Source organism: Xiphophorus couchianus, chromosome 15 (genome assembly GCF_001444195.1).
Source record: "Xiphophorus couchianus chromosome 15, X_couchianus-1.0, whole genome shotgun sequence".
NCBI lineage: Eukaryota > Metazoa > Chordata > Actinopteri > Cyprinodontiformes > Poeciliidae > Xiphophorus > Xiphophorus couchianus.
This window is the reverse complement of record NC_040242.1, coordinates 16,351,972-16,377,444: the sequence shown is the minus strand read 5'-3', so window position 1 is coordinate 16,377,444 and position 25,473 is coordinate 16,351,972. Positions and strand designations below refer to the sequence as shown.

Below are 25,473 nucleotides of genomic sequence, written 5' to 3'. Positions count from 1 at the left end.
TGAAGTGTTCAGAAGGTATTAACCCACGGAAGAGTGCACTCAGGAGCCAAAGGAGTGTTTGCATGTGGTTCTTAGAAGGTGGCATTTTGAGGTGAAAAGTAAGAACTGACTGTTTTTAACTCAAAGTAACTGAAGGAAAACATGGAAATGGTGATTGAATACATCGATGCTAGAATGATTTTCAACTCGTTCAAATCGGCTTTGTTGAGGCGTTACTTTAGATCAAGATAAAATGGGAGCAAAGTTTCACTCAATCATGCAGAGTCCCCTTAGCTCATGACAAAAGTACCAGTCAGCAAATAAACAAAAGTAAACTATTAAATTTCTGACCCCCACAATTGCACACAGATGTGCCTGCTGGACATTTAGTCGCAAAAGACCAGTTTTATTTATTTTTTTAATAACAAAGAGGTACAAAAAAAAAAAAAGGATACAATAAAACCTAACAACAATGGCCCAGTTGTAGTTCAGGCATAAAATCTAATTGCAAATCCGCAGCAAAGATTGAAAATTAATGTCCGCAGAAGCCTTTTATGCAATCTTCTTGAATTCCACTTCATAATTAAGAGCTGTTTTGTATTAGCTTAATAAATAAATAAAATCGCCTCAAAGTCCTATGTTAATATTTGTCATTGAAATGTGACAAATAAAGGTTATTCAAGGTATTACATCTAATCAAGCCAAGGTCAAAGCTTGCAATGTCAGTGTTATTGTGAAAGGAACTCAGGCAACAGGTGTTGTCTTATTTACATGTAGACCAATCTATTTAAACAGAAATATAGAAATTACTGCAAATTCTCATAGCCTCTCCAGAACGTCTGTCTCTTTCACTCACACACACAAGCAACTGTTTACATGCCACAGAAGCCAACTTCAGATGACTCATCGCAGAATCACTCCTATTCGTCTGCATCACCTCTGTGCCATCACCGAGACTGGAAATGACAGGCGTTTAAGATTAAATGAAAGTGTTTTATGCTGTAATCACAACATGGCTTTCCTTGGCAGCCCTTTATCAGCCTTTCCTCTGTTGCTATGGCTACTAGAGAAAAGCTTGCATTGTCCCTTTGTGGCCAAATGCTCAACCCTCCCTCTCGCACCCCCTCCACCCAAAAGACGTCTTTGTGTGTGTGATGACGCAGGCATCCCGCGCGAGGCAAATATAGACACTTGTCGTACAACTCTCACATGCACACCCCCTCCGAACTTGAAAACACACACACACGCACATGCAGCACACACACTTTAGCACAGAAGTTATTCCCCTCACATTTTTCAGCAGGGAAATTGCTGTCCCTGTTGGTATAACACCACGGAGGAGCGAAAGTTCCCACCACTCTGAGGCAGCATTATCTCACACACACAGGGAGTTCCACTCGTCCTGCCACCTGCCAAAGACACATCCATCTGAGAATTACAGCCCTCTGACAGGGTTTGACATTGAAGTATTATCAGGGAGAAGCCTTTTGAATAGAGTGGCAGAGGAGGGAAAGTGAAGGGGAGGGAGAAAACGAGAGGCACACCAAGGGGCGGAGCTGGAGGAACAGAGAGCGAATGTACCTTTGAAGAATGAGATTTTTTACCACTGAGCTTGTAATAACTGGGAAAGGTGAGAGCAATGACAACCACTCCCCTCTGGCAGCGAGGCAGCCATGTATTCAGCATATCGAATAGAATATCAGCTCTGTGAGTCTGTAGGCGCACTGTCAGATAGGGTAATATAGCTAGATTGGTTCCAGCTCAACCAAGGGTGAGGATAAAGAGGATTAAGATTTCGTAGAACTGAAGTTCCTCCTTCATCTCCTCTTTACAAAGATCTTTTTCACTACATTTACTGATGCAGACTAATTTGTTGGTTACCTTCCGCGATGAAACAAAGCAGGACAAAAAGCACAATTATCTCTATACTACTTAAAACTTAAAGCTGACTTTGTATCCTTTTGTAGATTATTCAATATTTAACACAAATCAAACTTTGCTTTTGATTTTTATTTTCCATCCATTTTCTTCTGCTTATCTGGCGTTGTTAAAAATTATTATTGTTAGCCCTCCATGGTCTTCCTCCATGGAGCCGTCCACACACTTCAGTGTTGTGGACGGCTCTTTAGCACTATCCATGTAATCATTCTGGGTCGCATTTCCTCTTAGGGCCACTCTAGGAGATTGGCTATAGCTCCATGAATCTTAAAGATTTTAATTATATTAGCCACTATGGCCACACGAACATGAAGCTACTTGGAGAGAGTCTTCTCTTTCTGATCTGCTGAAACAGCTCTCGGCTTTGCTTCCTCTGTTCCATGTTCAATATGGTGCAAACTACCCAGTAGCTTGTCAGGTCCTTTGAAACTCTGAATAAGAACCTGTGATACAATGTCAAAACATATTACTTAGCAAAGTTTTTTAAAACAAGCAATCTAATTTTGCTATTTATTTTAGTAGATGCATCTATCATATCAAAGCCTTTTAGATAGGCATTAGAAATTTACTTGCATTTGAATCACTTTTCAGAAGAAATTATACATCTTTTCAATGAGCTCCAACAAATTCATCACTGTCCATTAGTTTTATTTATTTTTTTACACTTAAGCTATAAGCAGTCTGTTCAGTGAACAACAATGATGCTTCATTATGTTAGCTAGAATACTCGTGAAGGTTGTGTAGTACAAATATCTTACAATAACTGAAAAATATGTACATTCTTTTAAAAATGCAAGTGTTTATCTTGAAGTTCTTTTCAATCCTGTTGACTGAAGCTGCCAACAAACCAGAATTGGCTAGCAGCGATGCACTCAGGCAGAAAGCAGACAGGACTGAGAATAATACGTGGAAGCGAGTGCAGACAGAAGACTGCAAAACAATATTCCACCCACTGAAGACGAAGATGATGCAGCTTCAAGCTGAAATGTCAGTTCTCCATCACTGTCACTGGTCTGACTTGCCGCGCTATAAATCACCTGGCTTTGGATTGAATTATTTGTTTTCCTACAAAGTTTAACAACATAAAGGTATATACTGACATTAGTTTAAATTAAAGGGGAACTTGTTTTTCAGTATAAAGGTTATGTCAGAAAAATGAAATGAAGGTTAAACTCCAGGTGAAAATCGATATAAGCGACTATTGTTACAAGTTTAATTTTATTTTTGCAATCCATGTCAAAAAGTAACCTGTTTATTATATAGAGTCATTACATAGAGAGAGATATATTTTATATTCAAAATTCAGTTTCTCAGAAAATCTGAATACAACATAAGGCAAATTTTAAAAAAGCCTTTAAATACAGAACAAATATGTCAAATAGTCTTCACAATCAAGAGGAAGAATGCCGCCTTAAGAGTTGTCCTGCTGACAGTCTACGATACTCTCCACTAAGATCTCAAGCCTCAACAGGGCTTTGCTGGTTGTTCAGCTAAGGATGTATCTGAGTACATCAATAAGATGTTGGCCTAGGGCAAAAAATGGTCCAAAAGCTTCAGAGATAATAATATCCTTGGGAGAATCATAAACCAAATCCTATTCAGGGGATTCATGATGCATGGACTGCAGCTGGAGTCGCTGCTTTAGGAGTTATCAAACACAGACTGTTGCATTCATTGTGTTAAATCACTTCTGCAATAGAGACAGTATTAGAAATGTCTTTCCCGGGCTAAAGAGAGAAAGGACTGGACTCTGGATTAGTGGTCCAAAGTTCTTCTTTACTATAAATATTTCACTTAATTTGGAAATCAAGATCACTGAGCCTGGAAGAAGAGTGGAGGGTCCCAGAATTCACTTTGCTTGAAGGTCCAGTGTAATGTTTCCTCAGTCGGGGATGATTTGTGGTGACATGTGATCTGCTGGTGTGGGTCCGCTGTGTTTTATCAAGTCTGAAGCTAGCTCAGCATTCAACCAGGAAAAGCCGATGAGCTTTATGAACATGCTGATTTAATTTTTTGAGCAAGACCTGCCACCTGCCCAAACTGCCAAAGGTACCATAAACTGGATGAATGAGGATAGTATCTCTATGCTTGACTGGCCAACAAATTCTCCTGAACTAAATCCCACGAAGAAAGGGGTTTTCTCGAGAGGAAGATATGCAAACAATGCAGATGAGCTTAAGGCTCCTATCAAATCAACCTGAGCTTCTTTAACCCATCAGCAGAGCCAGAGCCTGACCGTCTCCATGCCACACTGGAATGATCTGGTCATTCATGCAAAAGGAAACCCAACCAAGTGCTGAGTGCATAACCATGATTTCACTCGATTGCCATTTCCAGCCTAAAAATTCTCCTTTATTTGTCCAAAGTAGGAATTTGGGTTTTAAATTTTCTGTAATTTATATCACTTTGTGTCACAATTGGCAAACAAATCTATATAATGAGATTCCCTTTTTTAAATTGGTTTATGTAAATTGCTACCTGCAGAGTCTGCAACCATAGAAGTTCAAACCTGTGCAAAAATATTGATTCCAATTTTTCAGCCAGGAAAACGGTAACCTAATAAACCCGCAAAGAGCAGCACAAACTGAAACCAAATATTTCTTTTATTTCGTCCTACACAGTGTAAATATAGCATTCTTCATAACTGTGGCAGTGATTGTTCATGGTGTGTTGTGATAGGTGAAAGCTAGTAGGCAAAGGTCGCTCAAGAGATGCAGCTTATGACATTTTAAAGCATAAAGTGAAGAGAACCATCCAGTAAAGCGCACAAACAACAGTTTAGAGATTTTAGAGAAAGCTGACCTGATTACAGCTGAGCTTTACTTCAATAGTTATATTTTTTAAATTTTTTTATTGCATCTGCTTGGAGTCAAAATTTAATGCATCTTCCAATGGTGTGAGTAGAACCATTTGAAGCCAATGCAAACAGGATGTCTAATCGTTTTAGCCTCATTTCCCTGCAACAACAGCAGAGAGGTATCGAGTCTGTCTGCTGCTGATAGAAAGTAACAGCTATTAGGTTGTTAAATTTTGTCTTAATCTGCTGTGTGAATCACCAAACTCCCCTTTTTGTAAACATTCAGAAACACTGAGGAAACAAGAATATGTTCATGACTGATAAGTTAACACCGTAGCTGTGCATGTGTACATGTACTCATCATTACTGCAAACTTTTTTTTAAAAGAAATGAATTATTGATAAGGCTAAACACAGTGATCCTAAAGCAGTGCATCCCATTAATAATTCAAAACTCTGTCAACTTCAGGCTCACTCTCTTATGAGTTTGGGTTTAATGCTCAGTTTCCTCCCAAGACGCTGATTGAGGTGTTGATCTGTAATGATCAGCACAGCTTCTTAGGATCTCCAGAGAACTTTTTTTTCCTTCTCACTAACAAGAATTTACATTTTGAACAACCTTAAATAAGACATCATAAGCGATTTTTGCACTTTGTTTACGTTTTCAGTTTTTCACTGCGATTTTAGGAATTCTGAACTGAAACACATTCCCCCCTTTTCACAGTTATCTTTCTGTCTCTCCATCTTCGTCTGCACTCCTTTCAGCTTGACGCTGGAGTCCCACTTCCCAGCCCCATGGAGCTGATGGGGAAGATCCTGGTGAAGAATAAAAAGAAACATCACAAAACCGAAGGAAGCACCAAGAAAAAGCTCTCTGAGCAGGTTTCCAACACTTGCAGTGATTCCTCCAGCGTATGTGAGCCATCCTCCCCCAGTGCAGGTACGGCACACCTGAAATCGCACAGACGCTTTCAGATATCCAAAAAACAATAAATCTTTGCATGAGACACCGTCACATATGTTTTACGATGTAAAATGTAACCATCTGGCTGAAAATATGCTGTGAACCAAAACTTCTCTGGCGCCCAGAGACTGAAGCAGCGAAGCAAAACCCTACTGTTGTTCTGTATTTTATCATTTTTATGGCTCTTTCCATCAGTCCAGGATATTATTGGCTGCTGCACACACCTTCTGGGGCTCCTTAAACACTAGCCAGAGGCAGCCGTCAACTTGTCGGCGTGTGTTTGTGTGTGGGGGTGTGCATGCAGCTGTGTGTGCATTATGTTGTAACTGTATCACAGCTGCTCCCTGGCTTGAGTTTTCTCAGATCTGTTAACAGCCAGGCTGTAGTGTGCTGCACATTTTATTTGGACTTTCAAATGTGTGTGTGTGTGTGTGTGGGTGTGTGTGTGTGAAGTCCACCTCTTATTCCTAGAATTTATGCTGTATTTCTTGCACACACTGCCCCCTGGTGATGGAACATGTGTATGCCAGCACCAAATCTTTTTTTTTTTAAATAGTGAGTCTTTATTTTAGAGGTTAGACAGGAAAGTGGGTAATGAGGGAGGGGTAAGATATGCAAAAAAGGTCATCAGGGGTCATCCGGGACTCGAAACTGAGCAACCTACCACATTGAGGACTTTCCACACATGGGTTGTGCTTTACTCTTGTGCCACTGCAGAACCCAATCCAAAATCCTTTTATCTTGTACATTCAGAAGCAATAATTAGGTCAATCTGTAAAGACGACAATTTTCTATTATCAGTGTAGTGGCATTGAAAGAATAAAAGAACTCCGTTTTTATCTATTTTAGCAAGTGAATCAAAAATAAAGTGAAAACAGTAAATGGAGTTTGAAATAAAAGCAACAAAAATGAAAATTGTTTTTGTTTTTTATTGTGTTTTTTTTCCTCCAAGGTTCAACTAAAGAAGAGATGGCTGATTCGTCACAACCCTCTGACGGCGCTGAGCTCAACCTGAAACCACATGGCAGAAAGTCTATTGGTGAGTGATGACCTAAGCCTAAAATCATTTGTGTGGTCCTCATTAGGCTGGAGCTGTAGGTCACTTTGACCATTATCTTACACATAATTTTCTGTGTCAGTGTGAGCTAAGATACAGACGAAGAAACTGAGTCGGTCTTTCATTATGCATGCAGAGAGGCTGGGTGAGTTTCAGCTTAGTAATATTAAAATAAATATCTGTCACTGAGCTCCATCAGTTACAGCTTCTTGGTGGTAGACTCGCCTTGTTATTTTAAAGTTAGTGGATAGAACTTATTACTAAATAAAGCTATGAAAAGATTATCGATATTTAAAAAGGTCAGTGAGACATTTGCTTCGTCTTTGTGAACATGTCAAATAAACCTTTGCAATTAATTTAAATTTAACTGTAACTCATAATTTTAGGTGAGGTGGAGGCCGAAAGCGATGATGAGGATGACGATGATGATGACTGTAAAAAGGGCTCCATGGATGAGGTGTGTATGGAGGAAGTGGCACACATATCAAGTGGGTTGAAAATTGTTTTCACAAATAAAAATCTTAAAATTGTTCCGACTTTTTGCATTAATCTCCAACTGAATCACCACCAGCTCTTCGAGGTGATGTTTCTACCAGCTTTGCACTTTGATGGAGAAGCACTTTTGCTCATTCTTCTTTGCTAAACAGCTCAAGCTCAGCCCAATTGGATGGAGTGATTCAGTAATGTCTATATTGCAAAAAGACTGCAATTAATATTAACTATTTATTTAATTACCTTGCATTCAGGCTCTGTGTGCCTGTAATATACTTGCTGATACTTTTAATTATCAGCAAATATAAAAGTATCTCATTACTTTCATTGACATGAATGTAATCAATACATTTTTTTTCAAGTAGCTGGTAACTGTGTGCAGTGTACATTTTCTGCCAAAAACTTTATTTTGCATGTAGATGTTTTATCTTACTCTCTCTTAAGATTCTTGAGAACTTCATGATACTGTTCCTGTATATTGTTATAGAGACTTAATTATACACATCTGGCTTCTATTTAGTTACTTACTATTTTATTTGTGCTGAATTTTATTGAGGTTATCAACTAGACATATATTCATGCCGAACTTTTCAGATTTTAATTTCTAAAAATGTTTGCACTAATTTACATTCAGCTACAAAATTTCAAGAATATTTACCAGGATGTAAATATGGATGATCGTGATGTGATTGAACATGAAAGGTTTCAAGGAGCGTAAATCTTTCTGCAAGCCACAGTTTGTAAATAGTGACAATGATTTATAATTGTTTAAATAGTTCTTTTATTTGCACATCTGAGGTTGTCCGCAAATGTTTGATTTTTTATTTTATAATAATTTTGTCTCCCCTTGCCTTTTCAATCAAATTTTATTCTATGACGACCATTAGTCCTTGTCGTATTTAAAAGACACTTCAAACTGAGATTGAAAAATGCTTCAATAATTCCAAAGTGAAAAAAAGAGAAAAGACTTTTTGCAAGTTATTGTTAACCAAAAGGAAAAACAAATAAAAGAGCGTGTCCTAAGCAGGGAAGCGATGCATTTTAGCCCCAAGGGTTCACCTCTTCTGTCACAGAGCTTTGTTGAAGGTTATCGCAGTGTGCAATAGTGTCCTTCTGTATTGGTCTTTACTGCACTGGACTTAAAGAAGTATCTGAGCAATTTTCTGCTAACAGCTTTAGGGGCTTCAGAGGGGTCCCTAACTCAAAGCCACCCTTCTTTTGATTGGTTTCTTCACTTTCTTTGAACCACTGGCTTTGCTGTTACACCATCCATTTCTCCATAAAGCCGACTTGGACAAAAAAATTTGTTTTATTTCCAGTTCAATCTGTTGTACAGATGAACACCAGTGTAGCTGTACTTTTTAAAACTGTCTTTTCCGAGATAGGAATGTTGTTTAGCTGGATTTCAATCCTTTAAAATGATAGCAAAATGAATCAATGTGAGCTAAACTCCAATTGATAAAGAGTTTTATTTTCCTTACCTACTGGTCCTCTGTCGCTCAGAGCAGATTTGCTTTTTTCTTTTTTTTCCTGACCTCCTTCACACTGCTTTATACCTTGTGTTTCCATGGTGACCATACACTCCCTTAGCTGGATACTTCTCCAGCACTCAAATGTTGCCCTCCTACTACTCCAACATTAAGTCAGAGTAAGCCATTTCTACACATAAGCGCCACTGCTTCAGAATTAGCACATGTACTTCCAAAATTTTGCCGCAAAATTGGATTATATATATTTTTTCATCAGAGCACAACTTAATCTAATGCTACACTATGCAGCTGCTCTGTCTGCAGCGATGAAGATTTTGTCACCTCAGCATGCTGATGTGGCAGCCAGAACCAACTTTGTGAATAATTCACTTAATTCACTTAGAAATACGTTTTTCAATAAGCTCGTATACATGGCAAGATGGGAAAGAGTGTGAGAACAGCTTAAAGATGTTGTGTCTCTTCATGCACAGGGCACAGCAGGCAGTGAAGCGTTCGCCACAGAGGAAATGTCCAACCTGGTCATCTACATCCAGCCTGTCAAGTTCTACAGCTTCGAGATGTCCAAAAGTAAGCAAGATCAATCAACATTTTACAAGTGTAATAGCAAATGGAAACATCCGGCCTTCATTAGGCATGCTGAGAAAAACCAACCATGTAAATTTTTTTATATAATACTATAATATACAGTATTATATAACTATAAATGATTATATGTTTTGCTTTAGTAGAGGATAATTAAATAAAAATTAATGTTTCTTGTGAGAAGTGTGGGAATAATGCCAACATATAATGTAGTTTAAATGCCTATTCTCACAATAAGAAACTAATTGCATTTAAAAGCTGCAGCTGCTTTATTTAATGTTCCTACGTTGACTTCAGAGATCAACCGGAGCTTCCAGATGTCCTCCTTTGTAGAGACCAAAGCTTTGGAGCAACTGACAAAGTCTCCAGTGGAGTTTGTGGAGTATCCTTCTTTAAGCACAGCGTTCTGCTTTTTGCTGTCTGGAAAACATTTGTTGTTGTGCTCGTCTGGTTTCTGCTCTGACGGTAATGACTTAAAGCAGATAGAGGCCAACTTCATTCTGCTTCTGTGCTTTTTCATCTCCTTTTATTCTGTGTTGCGATTTCACTCCGTGTTCACTCCAACAGTGACATCACCAGCAGCAACGGCACAGTTTAGGTCACGAATGCATCTGTGATGTGATAGTCATAATTATTTAGCTTTTTAATTATTTATTTTAGCAGTTCTTTTTGGAGAGCGCTGATGATACAAAATACAACTTTAATTATTTTTAAATCCAAATTGGGTGCAGAAGATCTGATTTTATGGTGGATTCAGTTTAAAGAAGGTCAAAATTTCACATATAGGCTCAAATATCTGCATATCTCACTTATGTGAACACATGTCTCATAGCCCATTGCACTTTGACCACGTACTGTTTCCAGCTACGAACAAGTGTGTGGTTAAATTTGTGTCTGACATAGTCCAAAATCTTTTGACACAGTTTACATTGAAGCCACCACAGAGACTCAGCATTGACAGAAAACAGTTGGATGAGGTTTTGGGGTCTAGGCTTTAAAGATCTAAGCTGAGGACTTTGGTAGTATTCTTCCTCCTTTATTATTTTAACTTAGTTCTACAATGCAATGTGGAGTGCTTTGTAGTTTGATGACTAAGCTGTGCATTTATATGCAGCTGTTCTTTCCTTAACCGATTGTGCGCAGATACAACAAGCTGCAGCTGAGCAGGATCTACCCTAAAGGTACTCGAGTAGATTCATCCAACTACAACCCCCAACTCTTCTGGAACGCCGGCTGTCAGCTGGTAGCTCTCAACTTCCAAACCATTGGTGAGGGAAGACAGCAACATCTTTTTAATAAATCTAATTGGCTAAAAGCTTTATTCGTCTACAGCGTGCAGAAAAAATAAATCCTGTCTATTGTCCTCAGACTTATCGATGCAGCTGAACCTGGGCATGTATGAGTACAATGGGAAATGTGGTTACAGACTGAAACCAGAGTTCATGAGACGGCCAGATAAACACTTCGATCCTTTTGCTGAGAGCACAGTAGACGGGATAGTCGCCAACACACTGTCTGTTAAGGTGTGTGTGTGTGTGTATATTCATATTGATCCCATTCAACTTCTGTAGGTCTGTCTGTGTACGCTTACCTGATAGAACAACATGTGGCAGAGGGCGGTTTATTTATCTGTGTGTGTGTGTGTTACTACAAATCAGGTTAGGGTTCAATGAAAATGTTGCACGACTGGTTGTAAAATGTGATTATGTTTTTGATCTGGTTCTGGATCCAGAATGTCCTTCACTCAGTCATGCAATAACTTAATTTTCATTTATTACAGATCATCTCAGGTCAGTTCCTGACCGATAAGAAAGTAGGCACATACGTGGAGATCGACATGTTTGGCCTGCCAGTAGACACCAAGAGGAAAGCATTCAAGACCAAAACATCTCAGGGCAATGCCATCAATCCTCTCTGGGAAGAAGAGGCCATTGTTTTCAAAAAGGTGAACTTTATGTTAAAACTTCACCTAATGTCCGAGAAATTTAATAAAGTTGATTTCCCTTACTTGTACAAAATTGCAAAGTACAAATTTACTCAAGGATAAAATTATTAATACCTTGACGTAAAATACAATGAATGTATGGAACTGAATTTGGTCTTATTAATCTGTAATGCTAAATAATAGATAATGCTTAATAATGCATACTCTTTTTTTATTTTTATTTTTTATTATTTATTTATTTACTGAAATGTTCTAAGTACCATACAGGCATTTGGTAAGATTTCTTTAATAGAGCTCTTCATCATCACCCTTACAATTCAGTTTTATATTTTATCTTTTTTTCACTCATATAGTATGTGTACTTTTAGAGGATAATTTTAAATATCATAGAACAGCATATTTGTTTGGGAGAATCACTTCATTTAGCACAGCACAATGATTTCTGTTTAGAAATGCTTGCATATGCATCAAACTGAACAGTGAAAAACCAAAACATGAGCTGGATCTTAATATAAACTGGACTAGAACGTGAAAAATCACCTTTTATTCCTATGATGTTATCTGACCCTGTATATACTGTTATGTTTAGGTTGTCCTTCCTACACTGGCTTCACTGAGGATAGCAGTGTTTGAAGAAGGAGGAAAGTTTATTGGCCACCGCATCATGCCTGTTTCAGCCATCCGTCCAGGTGACAAAACTCATTTCTTCTTAATGTCATTTCAAACCATATTAAATGCTCCTACGTTTAAAAATTAAACAACAAAAAAAACATTACATATTAACAGGCATAAGAATATTACATTTTAAAATGTGAATGCACAAGACATTAAATCGCATCATTTTCTTTCTTTGCAGAAATATAACATCTCTCATTTGTGTTTCAGGTTATCGATATATCAATCTAAGGAATGAGAAGAACCAGTCGCTGATGCTCCCCGCCCTCTTTGTTTACGTTGAAGTGAAGGACTACGTCCCAGACACATTTGCAGGTAAGTCATTGGCAGAGAAAGGAAATAGAAATCCTGCTTTGTCATCTGGGATTACCAAATTTTTTTTATCCTTGCTCCTTAGACGTCATTGAAGCCTTGTCCAATCCCATCCGCTATGTCAACCTGATGGAGCAGAGAGCCAATCAGCTGGCTGCTCTCACCTTAGAGGAAGGAGGAGAAGAGGAAGGTGACAAAGAGGTACATCAATATAAAAATAAAACACGCTTTGCCTCACATATAAGTCATCTTACATAAATGTCTAATTGATATTTTTGGATTTATGTAGGTTTTTATGTAGTTGACTATTTTGATAACAGTTTGCGATATGCAAGTGCGTTCAAGTAAGGAGATATAAAGCAGCTTTGAGTTGTTTTTTTGACTTGTTTACAAGTACAAGTTCACATGACATCCAACCTTTTTATGATCATTTAGCTTTGTAAAATATATAGAGGTACTTCAAATGTTTTCTTCTAGGTGATGCCTGTAGCTCTCCAATCCACCATCCTCTTCATAATAAATTTATGATGTACAGGAAACATTTAGGTGACGTTTTAGCTTTCTAAGCTTCTTTTGAAATTTTGTATATGCAATGCAAACAGTTCAGAGAGAAGCTGTTCACACGTTAAAGTAAATTTTCTAAATTCTTTTCTAAATGATTTTAATTGAGGCTCAGAGAAAAACCCCTCCAACACAATCTGTTCTTTTATATTTAAGACTGACTTAAATGTCCTCATTCACACCCTTACTATTAGTCAGGAATACCATTCGGATCAAGACTCACACACAGAGGTTTTATTCTTACAGTCTTTGGGAGCACTTTGATCTTGTTGGGAACTGCAAAGTAATATTTATCTCTCCCTCTGCAAATAGTCCAGTTTTGGAAATTTGCTATGTAGGGAACAGATTTCCTCTTCAAATAAGCACTGTTAAGATGCAGTTTAGATTGAAATGATGCAGGAAGGCTTTTCTTATTATCAGGAGGGTTTAAACTGCACTGAAACCATGTAATGAAAGAATAAATGAATTAATCTTAATCTTATTCCTACCACAAATACCTACAGGTGCTACCAGACGGCTGTCTGCCCCACTTTAATTCCAGGTCATCCACGATAAATTGAACTTTAGCCAGCTATGTAGCTGTGTTGTTATGATTTTTATATAAAATATTATAAGATCATCTTGTTTAAAATATTAAACCTGACTGTAAGTGTAATTTAAGTTTTACGTATAATGGATTCTGTTGTTAATATTGGGTCTCTTGATTGTTTGTGTCAAATAACCTCATGAGATGAGTAATTTCAAAACATTTCAGATTTGACCAAATTTGTTAATTTGTCCAGCTGAACCAAAGATGTGTCTCTGTATTTTCATCACTAATGGACATTAAGAACGCTAAACTAAAAGTGGTAACTATTAAATGAGGCACTTATCGTAATGTGCGGGTAGAAACAAGTAGCAATCGGTGCGTAGATGTAGTTTGTTTGTACTGACATAATGGGGATAAGCAGCCAGGGATTGTCAAGGCCGCTCATGTGCAAGTTCTGTGTTACCATAGCTCGCATATAACATCTGACTTATTCAACTAGATTTGCTTCTTTGTTTCACCGTGTATCTCAGGAACCTTTGCGGTTAATGTGTAAAAATATGTGCAGCTTTGTAACATCTGCCTTTGAAGTTTAAAGCTCAAGCTCAAAAATTTTAAAGTTGCAGAAGCAGAGCAATGGGGAAAAGGCAGAAAAGGGAAATTGTCTTTGGGAGAAACATGAGAATTTACAATATTAAAATGAGGTCACCTTTATCATGCGAGATGAGGCAGGACCCAGGTTATTAGTTAAGGGAACTGCAAAGGACGGCTGTCCCTAAGGGTCCTCTTTCATCTGCTTTGCCAGCTGATATGATTACCCGAGAGGATTTCTTGTTTCATGCTGTGACCATGGCAACAGGGACCTTATGATCCAGAGCGTGGAAAGGCAGGGCATAAATGTGGCGAGAGAACAGAAAGAGAGCAAAGATCGGGCTTGAGTGATTTGCTTCAAAGTTTAAGTGATACAAGAATTCTCAGTGTGAGGAAAACAAGACCTGCTGGCACTCGATACCATCTGCAATGCTAAGAGTGGGCTACCAAAGCTATGTCTACAAACTGGCCTGCACAGCACTGGTAAACAAGTGTACTCTGAAGATAGAGAGAAAAAGAAGATGTTTAATTTTTGCCCCTTAACCCCACCCCCCCAAAAAATATTCTGAAGCTGTGTTTAGGTTCACTGCTATCCGTACGTAGTTTTCTGCTGAAACCAGTTGACTCTTTTGAAATGAAGTTGATCTACATGTTTGTGCTTAATTTGATGAACAGGTGGAGGCAGGAAGCGATGCGCCCTCTGAATCTAAAGTGGACCAGAAGGCAGCAGTACCTTCGGAGAACGGAGTGAGTCACACACCCATTATTGCCCCCAAGCCTCCTTCACTTGTTGGGCATCAGCCTCAGTCTGCAGGTACGAGACTTCCTCAGCCATTTGCAAACCAAGTGCTTCAATAATTACTGTAATTGAGGTCCAGATATTCTGCCACTTACTTAATGTACTTGGGGGAACAGGTTCACTGAAACCATCAGCGAAGACAGAAGACATCATACAGAGTGTCCTCACTGGTAGGGTTCAAAATGATGTCATAAGCAGTGAGAAGTTACTCACTGCTCATGAGTTACTTCTGTAGTCAATGTTATTCATCTTATTTTTGTGTAAGTAAACCTTCCTTGACTCATCCAAAAAGCATCATTATGAATGTACAAATTATAATCTTTGTTTTTGTTTCCAACCTCACCGCTCTCATTTATCTGTTGGTGTTCCAGAGCTGGAGGCTCAGACGGTGGAGGAGTTGAAGCAGCAGAAGGGGTTTGTCCGGGAGCAGCGAAAGCAGTACAAGGAGATGAAGGAGCTGGTCAGAAAACACCACCGCAAAACAAGCGAGCTGATCAAGGAGCAAACGGCCCGCGTCTCTGAGCTGCAGAGTCAGCATCAGAGGCGACGCTCCACCCTGCAGAAGAGCCACAAACGTGACTGCAAGAAAAGGTAGGTGGCGCTCTCCTTCTGTTTTACTTCCTAATTGTTTTGTTGTTTGAATTCATATAAACCTGATTGAGTTACAATCAAGTTGATTTAAATGTCCAATGACTGAATTTCGGATCCATTCTAACCTTTGGCTTCAAGTTCATAATCATGGACATGTTAAACTTAAAGAAACTATTTTCTGAACATGAAGAAAACAGTTTGTTACCTAATTAAATAATTTGTAAGATCTCAGCATAAAGAAAGATGTGATGCATTTAGTAAACAACTGGTAATCTGTATTATTGAATACACTGTGTAATACCTGACATGTCCAAATATTATTTCCTTTAGAAATTCTAAAGATTTATGGATTAACTTTTTCAATTTTATATATGTTTGAATCAGTTTATTCTCATAAATGCTTTTTTAAGGCACTTCCAGAAAAAATATAAAATTTTTCTTGACTTTTACTAATGCATCTATTTGGGTTTTTTTGTTAATATTGCTAATACTGTAATCAAAATCAGTAATCTGATTTTGTATGTTTGCATATATTCAATCGTTCTCTCGTTTTACCGATAAAATCCCCCCTTTAAAGATTTTTGCAAGAACTCTAATTAGAGTCTGTTTATGTGTATATGTGTGTCTCACTCCGTTTTATGTTTGTCTCAAAGTCGGTCTGAAAACTCCCTGTCGACTCTGGACGAAGAGCTGTGTGAGCTGGACCAGGAGTGCGGCCAGAAACTGGCAGAGCTGAAGGAGCAGCAACAGCAGCAGCTGCTTAAACTCCGCCAAGAGCAATACTACAGCGAGAAATACCTGAAACGAGAACACATAAAACAGGTACGCACCCCCAGAACACACACTGCGCGTACAGGTGCATCTCAGCAAATATGAATATTATCTAAGAGTACTTTATTCCAGTAATTCAGTTCAAACCGCGAACATGATAGATTATGAAGAATTACTAAACACAGAGTGATAAATTGTGTTTAATGATCCTGTCTAATCAAACTCAAAATTGTTTGAGTTTTCATAACAAAGGCTGCTTTGTTACAGCAAAGTCATTAACACCTTGTATAAGAAAGATAAGCCTCAAAAGGTCATTACTATATCAACATGCTGTGCAGAGTGCCATAAGAAAGAATAGTAATGGAAAGTTGAGTAATTAAAAAAAACATATGCTAGAAAAAGTTACACAAGCATCACAGATAAAAGGAGCCTTCATGTTATAAAGCTAAAGTTGTTCATGAGCTTTAAGGAGATTCCAGCTGGAGTTCCACACACACATAAAGACCTGGGCTACGACTCCCACTTCCTTTTGTTAGGCCATTCTTCAGCTATGGACATTGTAAGAAGCATCTAAACTTGTGTAAAATGATCAGCTGGTACACCACATGTGGCTTTTCTCATCAATCTGTTATAGATTAAAACACAACCATATATAAAACACATACAAATATGTTCTCATGTCTCTTACGGTGTATAATACCAAGTCATTGCTCCCATATAAACATTAGTTGGGAACATACACAGCGTCAACATGAACATGCAGCTACTTTCTTTGGCATAAATAGATCCGCCACACTCAGACTGTAGCCTGCCTTGACTTGTTGACTCCATGAGCAAGCACAAACAAGTGAATAAACGAATGCTGCAATCAGCTCCAGGTCATCCCCCTGAAGGGTTTGACAGACATCACTGTGCTGCTTGTGCTCATGTTCTGTTGGATGATGTGGAAAACTGAATGTGTTCAGGTCCGCTGCATCTGCGTGGTGAACACAGCTGAGGTGTTAGACAGGAAAGGCTATGCCAAGTGAAGAGGATGAGCGACAAGTTTAACAGCAGTTTAACTTCTTGATTATAATGAGAAACACAACATATGCAGCTTTATGTTAAAGAAGTAGTGGTTAAGAGGAACCGTGAATCCAATCTGATGTTTTAGCGCTTTCTTAGTGTCACAGAATGGATGTGTTTGTTTGTCCCCAGCTGGTCGAGAAGCTGACGACTATAGCAGAGGAGTGCCAGAGTGCTCAGCTTAAAAAGATCAGAGACATCTGTGAAAAGTAAGATTGGGTTTACCACTCATACTAAAGCAAATACGGAGCAACCTCTTTCCCTTTCTGACGTCTCCCGACTGTATGCCAACACTGACAGAGAGAAGAAGGATCTGAAAAAGAAAATGGACAAGAAAAGACAAGAGAAGATCAACGAAGCAAAAACCAAAGACAAGAATTTAACAGAAGAGTACGTTTTTCTAAGTTTTTTTTAAAAAAAACAGGATGTAATAATTTATTGACCAATAGGTGTCACTGTAGACTAAATGTTTTAATAAATGTTTTGTTCCCTACAGAGAGAAGTTGGAGATCAACAGATCTTTTGTCAACGAGGTGGTGCAGTACATTAAACGGGTAAGCAGGCATGTTACAGTCAATATCCTCCAATTATTTCTGATTCACATGTTTATTCATTAATTCATCTTTCAACATGGCAATGACTGTAAAGGTACAGTCAGAGATACAATGAAATGGTTTGGTGTGTATACGTGTGTTAGAATGGCTCATTCAAGGCCCAAATGTAAATCCAGTGGAGAATCTGGGGCAAGACTTAAATAGTGATGTCCACAGATCATGTTTGTCCAGTGTGACTGAGCTTAAGCTTTTTCCAAACAAAAATGGCCAAGATTTCAGACTCTAGATGTGCAAAGTTGGTAGATCAATACCCATGCAAAGTATTGAATGAAGAGGCTGAATACAAAGTTATGCCACATTTTACAGATTTTTTTTTCTAGAATGTGTAACTTTTGCAAAGTTATGTAGATAAAATATCTCAAACTGTGTGTTTGCATTTTGCAGTTGGAAGATGCTCAGTGTAAACGACAAGAGAGGCTACAAGAGAAGCACAAGGACACACGGCAGCAAATCTTGGATGAAAAACCAAAGGTGAGTTTGTTAGAGATATTTTCTCATCATAGTACACTTGTGTCTTTAAAAAGAGACATGAATCAGCTTTGGGTTTATTTTTTTGTTTTACAAGGACACCAAATAAAGCACAGATATCCCTGGAAATTAAATTATACTTTTTGTTAGAGATTCAGCTTTGGAAAAAAAAAAACGTTTGGTATATATGCTGGAATTTTTTAATTAACAGTAGCAAAGTAGAGTTTGATGGACACAACTCTTGGACAGCATAAACATTCATCAGGATTTCTTCTGTGCTAGGTTACTATGTGGAGCAAATATGTACTGTAGGTCTTTCATAAGTAAAAAAAAATTGTTAATAATGAATTCCTAATATATGAAATATGGCTTCAGAGTACTACAATATTCTTTAACTTTCTGAAAAGAACATAACATGTAAATAATCCAATCAAAACTATCATTTTTTATGGCTTTCTTTATTTGTTATGTAGATTAAAAAATATATATGAATAAAAACTCAGTATTTTGTAGTTTTTATCTCATATGTGACAACTCAGTTAAGTAAAAGGTGGTTCAACTGTTCAACCACTAGGTGGCGATCTGAGTCAGACATTTTCCTGCTGCACTCTCTGTGCTGAAAATGTACCCTGAGCACAGCCAGGGCATTTACTAACCATTGCTGGTTAGTAATGTTTTATGCTATATTGTTAGCATCAGATTATGTGTGTGAATGTCTTATTGTAGGGTTCTAAATGTTCCATTCATATTTGCTGAAAACTGGGTTATTGCTTTATAACATCTACTTCCCTGCAGTAGCAGTATCAGTCTGTGGCCCTTGTTATGAAAGCAATCGGTTATTAATGCTGTGATACTTATTGATTTACTCTCTGTGTGTTTGGGTTTATTACTCTGGTTCATACATGCAGAGGTTGGCATATCAGTTTCACTTGTCGTTGTGACCTTCCTCGTAGGATGGTTGTGCAGAGCGTGGTAAGAACATTTGTGCATCTTGGTGTTGAGCACTAATTCAGCATAATTGTGGCATTAACAAGTTGCAAACAAGCATCAGTTAAATTGCAAGTACAACTTACATTTATCTTGCCAATATTCTATGAGCTATTATGAGTTATTACTAATTACAGCATTTGTAGTGGATATCATGGCAGATTTGCACCATAAGGACCAGCAGACTGGCCTGTGTATTGTGAGATCACACCCCAGCAGAGTGCCTGGATTCAGTGCCCCCTGTTAATGATTCCTTTGGCAACATCATTCACACTACTTTGGCAAAAAAAAATCCTTTAGTCAAATCATTTTGACCATATACTTTTGCTCTGCTCACATTTCCATAAACATCCAGAATGCTAATGCCCAATACCTTCCAGATTCTAATAAGATACTAAAAATGTGCTGGAATTGATGCTGTTATTGTAATAACACAGTTTGTCAGGTTCTAACAGTACGTTTGGGGAAACTGAATCAGGATATTAGATTTAAAAAGGCATAGATTGTATTTTTAAGACGTTATTTTTATCTAACATTTTAAGTTATTTGTTAGTCATTATTTGTTTATACTGGAATAAGAATAAGGGTATCAATGTAATATCTATCCTAAAAACTTCTATAATGTAGATTTGTTTCTTTACAGCCCTGACAAGATAAATCTGGCAGACATGTTGACAGGACAACTATTAAATGCAGACTTAATGGAGCATTCTTGAAAGCAAGCTGCAGGAGGTTTTGTTAAGTTTAACTCACGACATGTAGGAAACACAGCAAACAAGATGCAGTCAGTTGAGACCAAACTTTAACTTTTTGTCTCTACAAGTACAGCACCATTTGTTGCAGCACTGATCATCCCGCTGAACATACTGCCCGCCACAGTAAAACATGGGGGTGGCAGTGAACTTACCACTGGAACTATAGGGTTATAGAGCCATGTCAAAGTTGAGCCCTTTGTCCTATAAAAAATCTATCGTCATACACTTGGTCTTTCACACGCAATGCTGGTAAAGAAATAACCAAAAGGTGGGTCTACAACGTATTAACTCTTGTAAACAGTGCTGGACTGCGTAGAAACAATGTCTGGAGTCTGAGGTCAAACTGAGTATCTGTCATAAGAACAGAATAAAGGACTCTAGTATTGCAGCATATTTTAAATTAGAAATGCAGCAAACATAAAAACCGAATTTAAACACATAATTTTCCCTTCTGTTTAAATATAAATACTCCTCTCCTTGGCCCTTTTGGATATATTTTCTTTAAAAAGTGCTCAATCAAGGGCTTCATATAGCTAAGTTACAACAGACTTTTAGCATCCCTCATTCTGACTGGAGATGTGATGTGATGCAAAGTGCATGCTTACCATTTCAACTCATGAGTTAGTGCTCTCCCCCTTTCGCCTCCTCTTTAAAGAGAATCTTAAATCTCAAATATTCTGCTGAAGACAGCTTCATAAACTCCCACACCTTCCAAGTGACAGCTCCTCATTTCTTTGAAACCACCTGGACTCGAGTGTAGGAGGTGAAGAGCAGACATCCAGTCCAATAATTCACATACATTCAGTTATCTATGTCTTTCCATAAAAGTGCACTGGAGAGGAATAAAGTGTTCTACAGAAAGTGGTAGGATGAAGTGATCATGGAGAAGGTCATTTTTTAGACTGATTTTTGATGTCAACTGTGAATGAATGAAGCTATTTAAATGTTTTTATTGATTTCCTGTGGTCGTAATCTTACTATGACTGCTGTAGTGCTTTAATGGCACGCTCTTTATTGGCAATAAATTGTATAAATCAAAGTTATAAAAATCTATTCAACCCAGTCTTGTAACTTTTATGCGGGAGAGGAATTCCAACCTGTTAGCATTTCTTGTTTCCCCACTGAATTGATTATCCATCACCTAGCCATCTGTCTCAGACAGTTTTTAATCAAAAACTAGGCCATTGCGAATTTAAATCACCTGACACGGGCTGTTACAGCAATCGACCATCTCTCCAGCTTTTGCAGAACGGCAGTCATCAGCATGCAAAATGGGCAGGTGTCAGAGGACACAACTCTGGAGACGGCAAGCAAAGATTCCTGCGGTTATGTTAATATGAAGCTCAGAATGCTGCCCACAGCATGAGAATCGTAGCCGCGGGGAAGCAAGCTTTTGTGGTAGAAGTAATTTGCCTAAAGGCAGGTTCTTGTAGAGTTTGAAAGGACTGGAAAATTCTAGAATTTAATTTTCCAGATCAGGAAATGTATGGAAAACGATAACAGATGGAAAAAATGGTCTGTCTTTTGTACTCCTTATTCTGTGTCCCATTGTCTACATGATATTTATCTAACTTAAAAAAGAAAACGAAAACATAGTTTGCTCCAATTAGATTGCTTTTTATCTTCGTCTTATAAAACAAATTCCTGGGTAACACTTTAATTGACAGGTTGTGAATAAGACTGACATGACACCGTCATAAACATGACATAACAACCTGTCATGAACATGAGTGAGTCTTAACGAATATTAATGACTGTTGTCATAAAGTGTCATTTGGTAAATCAGGACACTTTTAATACAAAGTTGACATTATTCAAAATGTCTTCATTATGACAACTTGACATTAACCTAGACAAAGATGTCTCTCTTAAGACATTTTTGTCTTTCCATAAAAGACATTTTTTGTCTTTCCATAAAAGACAAAAAATGTCTTTTATGGAAAGACATTTTTGATGTCTGTTAATACATTTTTGTCTAGGTTAATGTCAAGTTGTCATAACGAAGACATTTTGAATAATGTCAACTTTGTATTAAAAATGTAATTATTTGCCAAATGACACTTTATGACAACAGTCATAAATATTCGTTAAGACTCACTCATGTTCATGACAGGTTGTTATGTCATGTTTATGACGATGTCATGTCAGTCTTATTCACAACCTGTCAAATAAAGTGTTACCAATTCCGGTCATCCATCCGGGATCACACTTTATAAACTAGCCTTATAAACACAATATCTGCTAATTAAGTGACATTTTAAGTGGGAAAGAACATATTTGTCATGTTATTATTAGATTAGTGAAAAATTCACAGATGTAGATTTTTGGGAGTTTTAGCAAATAGTAAATGTTATGATATAAGCTGCTGTGTTGATTTAAAATGTTCTGTTGTGTATTAGTTTTTCTAAACAGCATAACAGATTAACTCTGTTTAGCATAAAGTTCTGACCCACTTTCTACTCTGAACTCATAGTGGCCACTAATGGACTTCTGTAACTGCCTCTGGTGGAAGCTGAGTCTGGCACCACCCTTTGCAACATTGTTTGTGTGTACACAAACTTGCATTCAGAAACATATGATACACACTCAGGGCCATTTTTTACCTTTCGAACTGCCTTAACTCCTTATAAAATGGCCATTTCCAAGTTATGTTTGAGAAATACAGCTTGGAAATTTCATGATGATGTCACACTGTTGGTGCAGATTTGTAAGATGTGCATCTATGATCAGAATCTCCCAGTTCACCACATCCCAAAGTTTGTGGGATGTGAGATTCAGTTCAAGAAAATAGTTTGAAATGTTTAGAGCTCTGTTATCTGTCGCATTACCTTGCTGAAACTATCTATGAGATGTAAGTATACTGTGCTCCTAAAGGGGTGGATATGGTCAGCAACATTGCTCAACTGGTTGTGACATTTACACAATTTTCCGTAAAAGGCCAATATTGTCCCAAAACAATATTCCTCACACCATTACACCATTCCATCCTGAATCTTTGATGCGAAGCAGAGTGGATCCATAAATTCATTTTATTATTTATTTTATTTTATAAGGGCGACTGTGGCTGTATGGTAGAGTAGTCGTCTTGCGATCGGAAGCTTGTAGGTTTGATTCCAGCTTCTTCCTGCCACATGTCGATGTGCCTCTGGGCAAGGCACTTAACCCCAAATTGCCTACCGATCTGCGTATCGGTGTATAAATGTGTGTCTGTTGGTGAGTGCGAATGGGGGAATGTGACTCTAGTGTAAAGCGCTTTGAGTGGTCAAAATGACTGGAAAAGCACTATATAAGTTCAGTCCATTTACCATTTATTTTGTAGAGTTTATCAACATACCATCTGTATATTGGGACAGGCAGCGTTGTTTTTGCTCAGCTTGTGTGAACTGTCCCAGTTTCCTCATCTTAGCCGACAGGATGGGTTTCAGGTCTAATTTTCTGTTGCTGCAGCTCTTCTGCTTTAAGAATCAACATGTGGTGCATTCAGAGATTGTACTCTGCATTCCTTGGTTGTTACAAAGTGGTTATTTGAGTAGCTGTTACCTTTCTGCCATTTCAAATCACTCTGCCCTGTTATCCTCTGGTTTCAGAAGGACATTTTTATCCACACAGCTGCTGCTGCTTACTGAATATCTTCTCTTTTTTGGCCATTCTCTTTAACCTGAGTGATTATTGTGCATAAAAATCCCAGTAGATCAGTTTCTAAAAATACCCAACATAGCCAATCTGCGACCAACAAGCATGCCACGTTTAAATTCTCTAAATGTCAAATTCTAGTACTAAATACAGTTAAGATTCTGTGACAAAACACAAATTGATGTCTACCAACAATCTCCATTCAATCCGACTGAGGTAGAGCTATCTTTCAAAAAGTAATAGACAACCGTTTCACTTTCTGGTAGAAAATCACCCCCAAAAGACAATATGTTACAGTTTAATAGGTAGGAATACTTTTGCAAAGCACTGTTGATCTTGAGAAAGCTCATCACTATCCACAACCTCTACTTTTAAGACTCTCTTGATAAGCCGAACTGGATAGAAAGAGAGATGACACGGCTGGTTGTCACTCACAGGATGTGCTCTCAGGTCCTGTTAATAAGCCAATCAAAACACCCCATGGGAATCAACAGAGCACAGCATGATGATGCAAGCTGTACCTGAAGACCATATGTCAGGGTGTGTTGTTCTCCTTAAGCCTTGTTTCAGACCAAATTTTAAAAGTTGAATTACCTAATAATCAGATGAAGTCCGTTTTTCAGACGGGGTGGAAATCCAATCTAAAAATGGATCTTTACTGAAAAATACATGCTAGAATCTTAAAAAAAAAAAAAAAACCCTGTGAATTTCCTAGAGGAAGTTATTTGTAAATAGTTTCCTTTCATATCTTTATATGATTTGAAAAAGGTGTAAAATGTAGCAGTGACAAGGCACTGGGTCTCACATCCTGCTGTGTGTGTTGTCTGAATGCACAAGGCATTGCAGGGGCTTCACCTGTGTTTTTGTTGTAACAGTAAAAAGGCAAAAATGGTGTCTCCCTGCTGAGAAAGCCTCAAATCAACATCCACATAGGTGCGCATACACTGCCTCATTCGTCAAGCAGGAGTCCTGTGCTGTCGTCATGGAAACTCAGATCTCCCCCAAGCCCCCACCACCACCTCTCACATTCTCCTCTCTCCTTCATGATTCTCTGCAATCTGTTAATTTGGAGCTGAGTCCTTGTGACGCAATTTCGGGATGGCTACTGGTAGTAGAGAAAACCTCAAGTACGAGGAGGAACAGAAGGAGCTCAAACAGGTTGGAGCAAATGTGGGGGGGTCTCAAGTGGAATCCCCACTGAGCAGGTACATGACCTTCTCCCCGCATCTCTTTCACTGGATGCTGTAGAGGTAGCCACCGTGTTCCCTCGTCACAGACTTTGATCTGGATCAGCGCTCCCCAGTGTGCAATTGCATCAATAATGCACTCGTGTGCACGCGCACACACATGCACATTAACTAGCCACAGGGAACACAGAGTACAAACCAGAGGCGGCGAGGTAAAATCCATTGTACATGTGCGAGCGCGCGTGCGTTTTGCACGCTTGGTTACTCTTCTGCTCTATTATGCTAGCTGCTATTTTAGATCCGTGCATGAGTGTTCATTATGTATGCCCACATGTGCTAATGACACTCTCCTGGGTTGTGCTCCATCTAAGAAACAGTCGCCGCTGAACTCCTGCTGAAATCCGTCCCCCAAAACACAGTTTGGTTCTGAGAATTCTGCCATCAGCTCGTAGAGATGATTTTTCCTCACAATGCACCAGCAGAGAGATGGTGATGAAGAGGTAAGAGCACTTACAATCCTCGCCTGTGAGGATGAAGTGGTAAATAGGAAGAAAATGGATGGCAGATGGACTTGAAGCAGCAAAAACACAAAAAGTGGTGATAGATATTTTGACTTGCCAGTCAAACAAGACAGCTCAGGCTTTTTCTTAAATTTAAACACAACAAATACTGTGAAATACTGCAATTGATAAACC

The 25,473-nt window shown here is 38.3% G+C and overlaps 1 protein-coding gene across 2 annotated transcripts in view; it reads left to right on the top strand.

Moving 5' to 3' along the window:
* Positions 1–25,473, top strand: part of plcb1l (phospholipase C beta 1-like) — a 196,483-nt gene that overhangs the window by 158,986 nt on the left and 12,024 nt on the right. For both annotated transcript variants that reach the window (XM_028040278.1, XM_028040277.1), the window contains exons 14-32: positions 5,479–5,653; positions 6,630–6,716; positions 7,121–7,191; positions 9,187–9,283; positions 9,596–9,680; positions 10,442–10,566; positions 10,667–10,821; positions 11,079–11,243; positions 11,833–11,932; positions 12,129–12,233; positions 12,316–12,431; positions 14,584–14,722; positions 14,824–14,877; positions 15,079–15,298; positions 15,952–16,120; positions 17,267–17,343; positions 17,435–17,524; positions 17,631–17,688; positions 18,133–18,219. In XM_028040278.1, the coding sequence (XP_027896079.1) occupies positions 5,479–5,653; positions 6,630–6,716; positions 7,121–7,191; positions 9,187–9,283; positions 9,596–9,680; positions 10,442–10,566; positions 10,667–10,821; positions 11,079–11,243; positions 11,833–11,932; positions 12,129–12,233; positions 12,316–12,431; positions 14,584–14,722; positions 14,824–14,877; positions 15,079–15,298; positions 15,952–16,120; positions 17,267–17,343; positions 17,435–17,524; positions 17,631–17,688; positions 18,133–18,219 (2,175 nt within the window). The remainder of the gene's footprint in view (positions 1–5,478; positions 5,654–6,629; positions 6,717–7,120; positions 7,192–9,186; positions 9,284–9,595; positions 9,681–10,441; positions 10,567–10,666; positions 10,822–11,078; positions 11,244–11,832; positions 11,933–12,128; positions 12,234–12,315; positions 12,432–14,583; positions 14,723–14,823; positions 14,878–15,078; positions 15,299–15,951; positions 16,121–17,266; positions 17,344–17,434; positions 17,525–17,630; positions 17,689–18,132; positions 18,220–25,473) is intronic.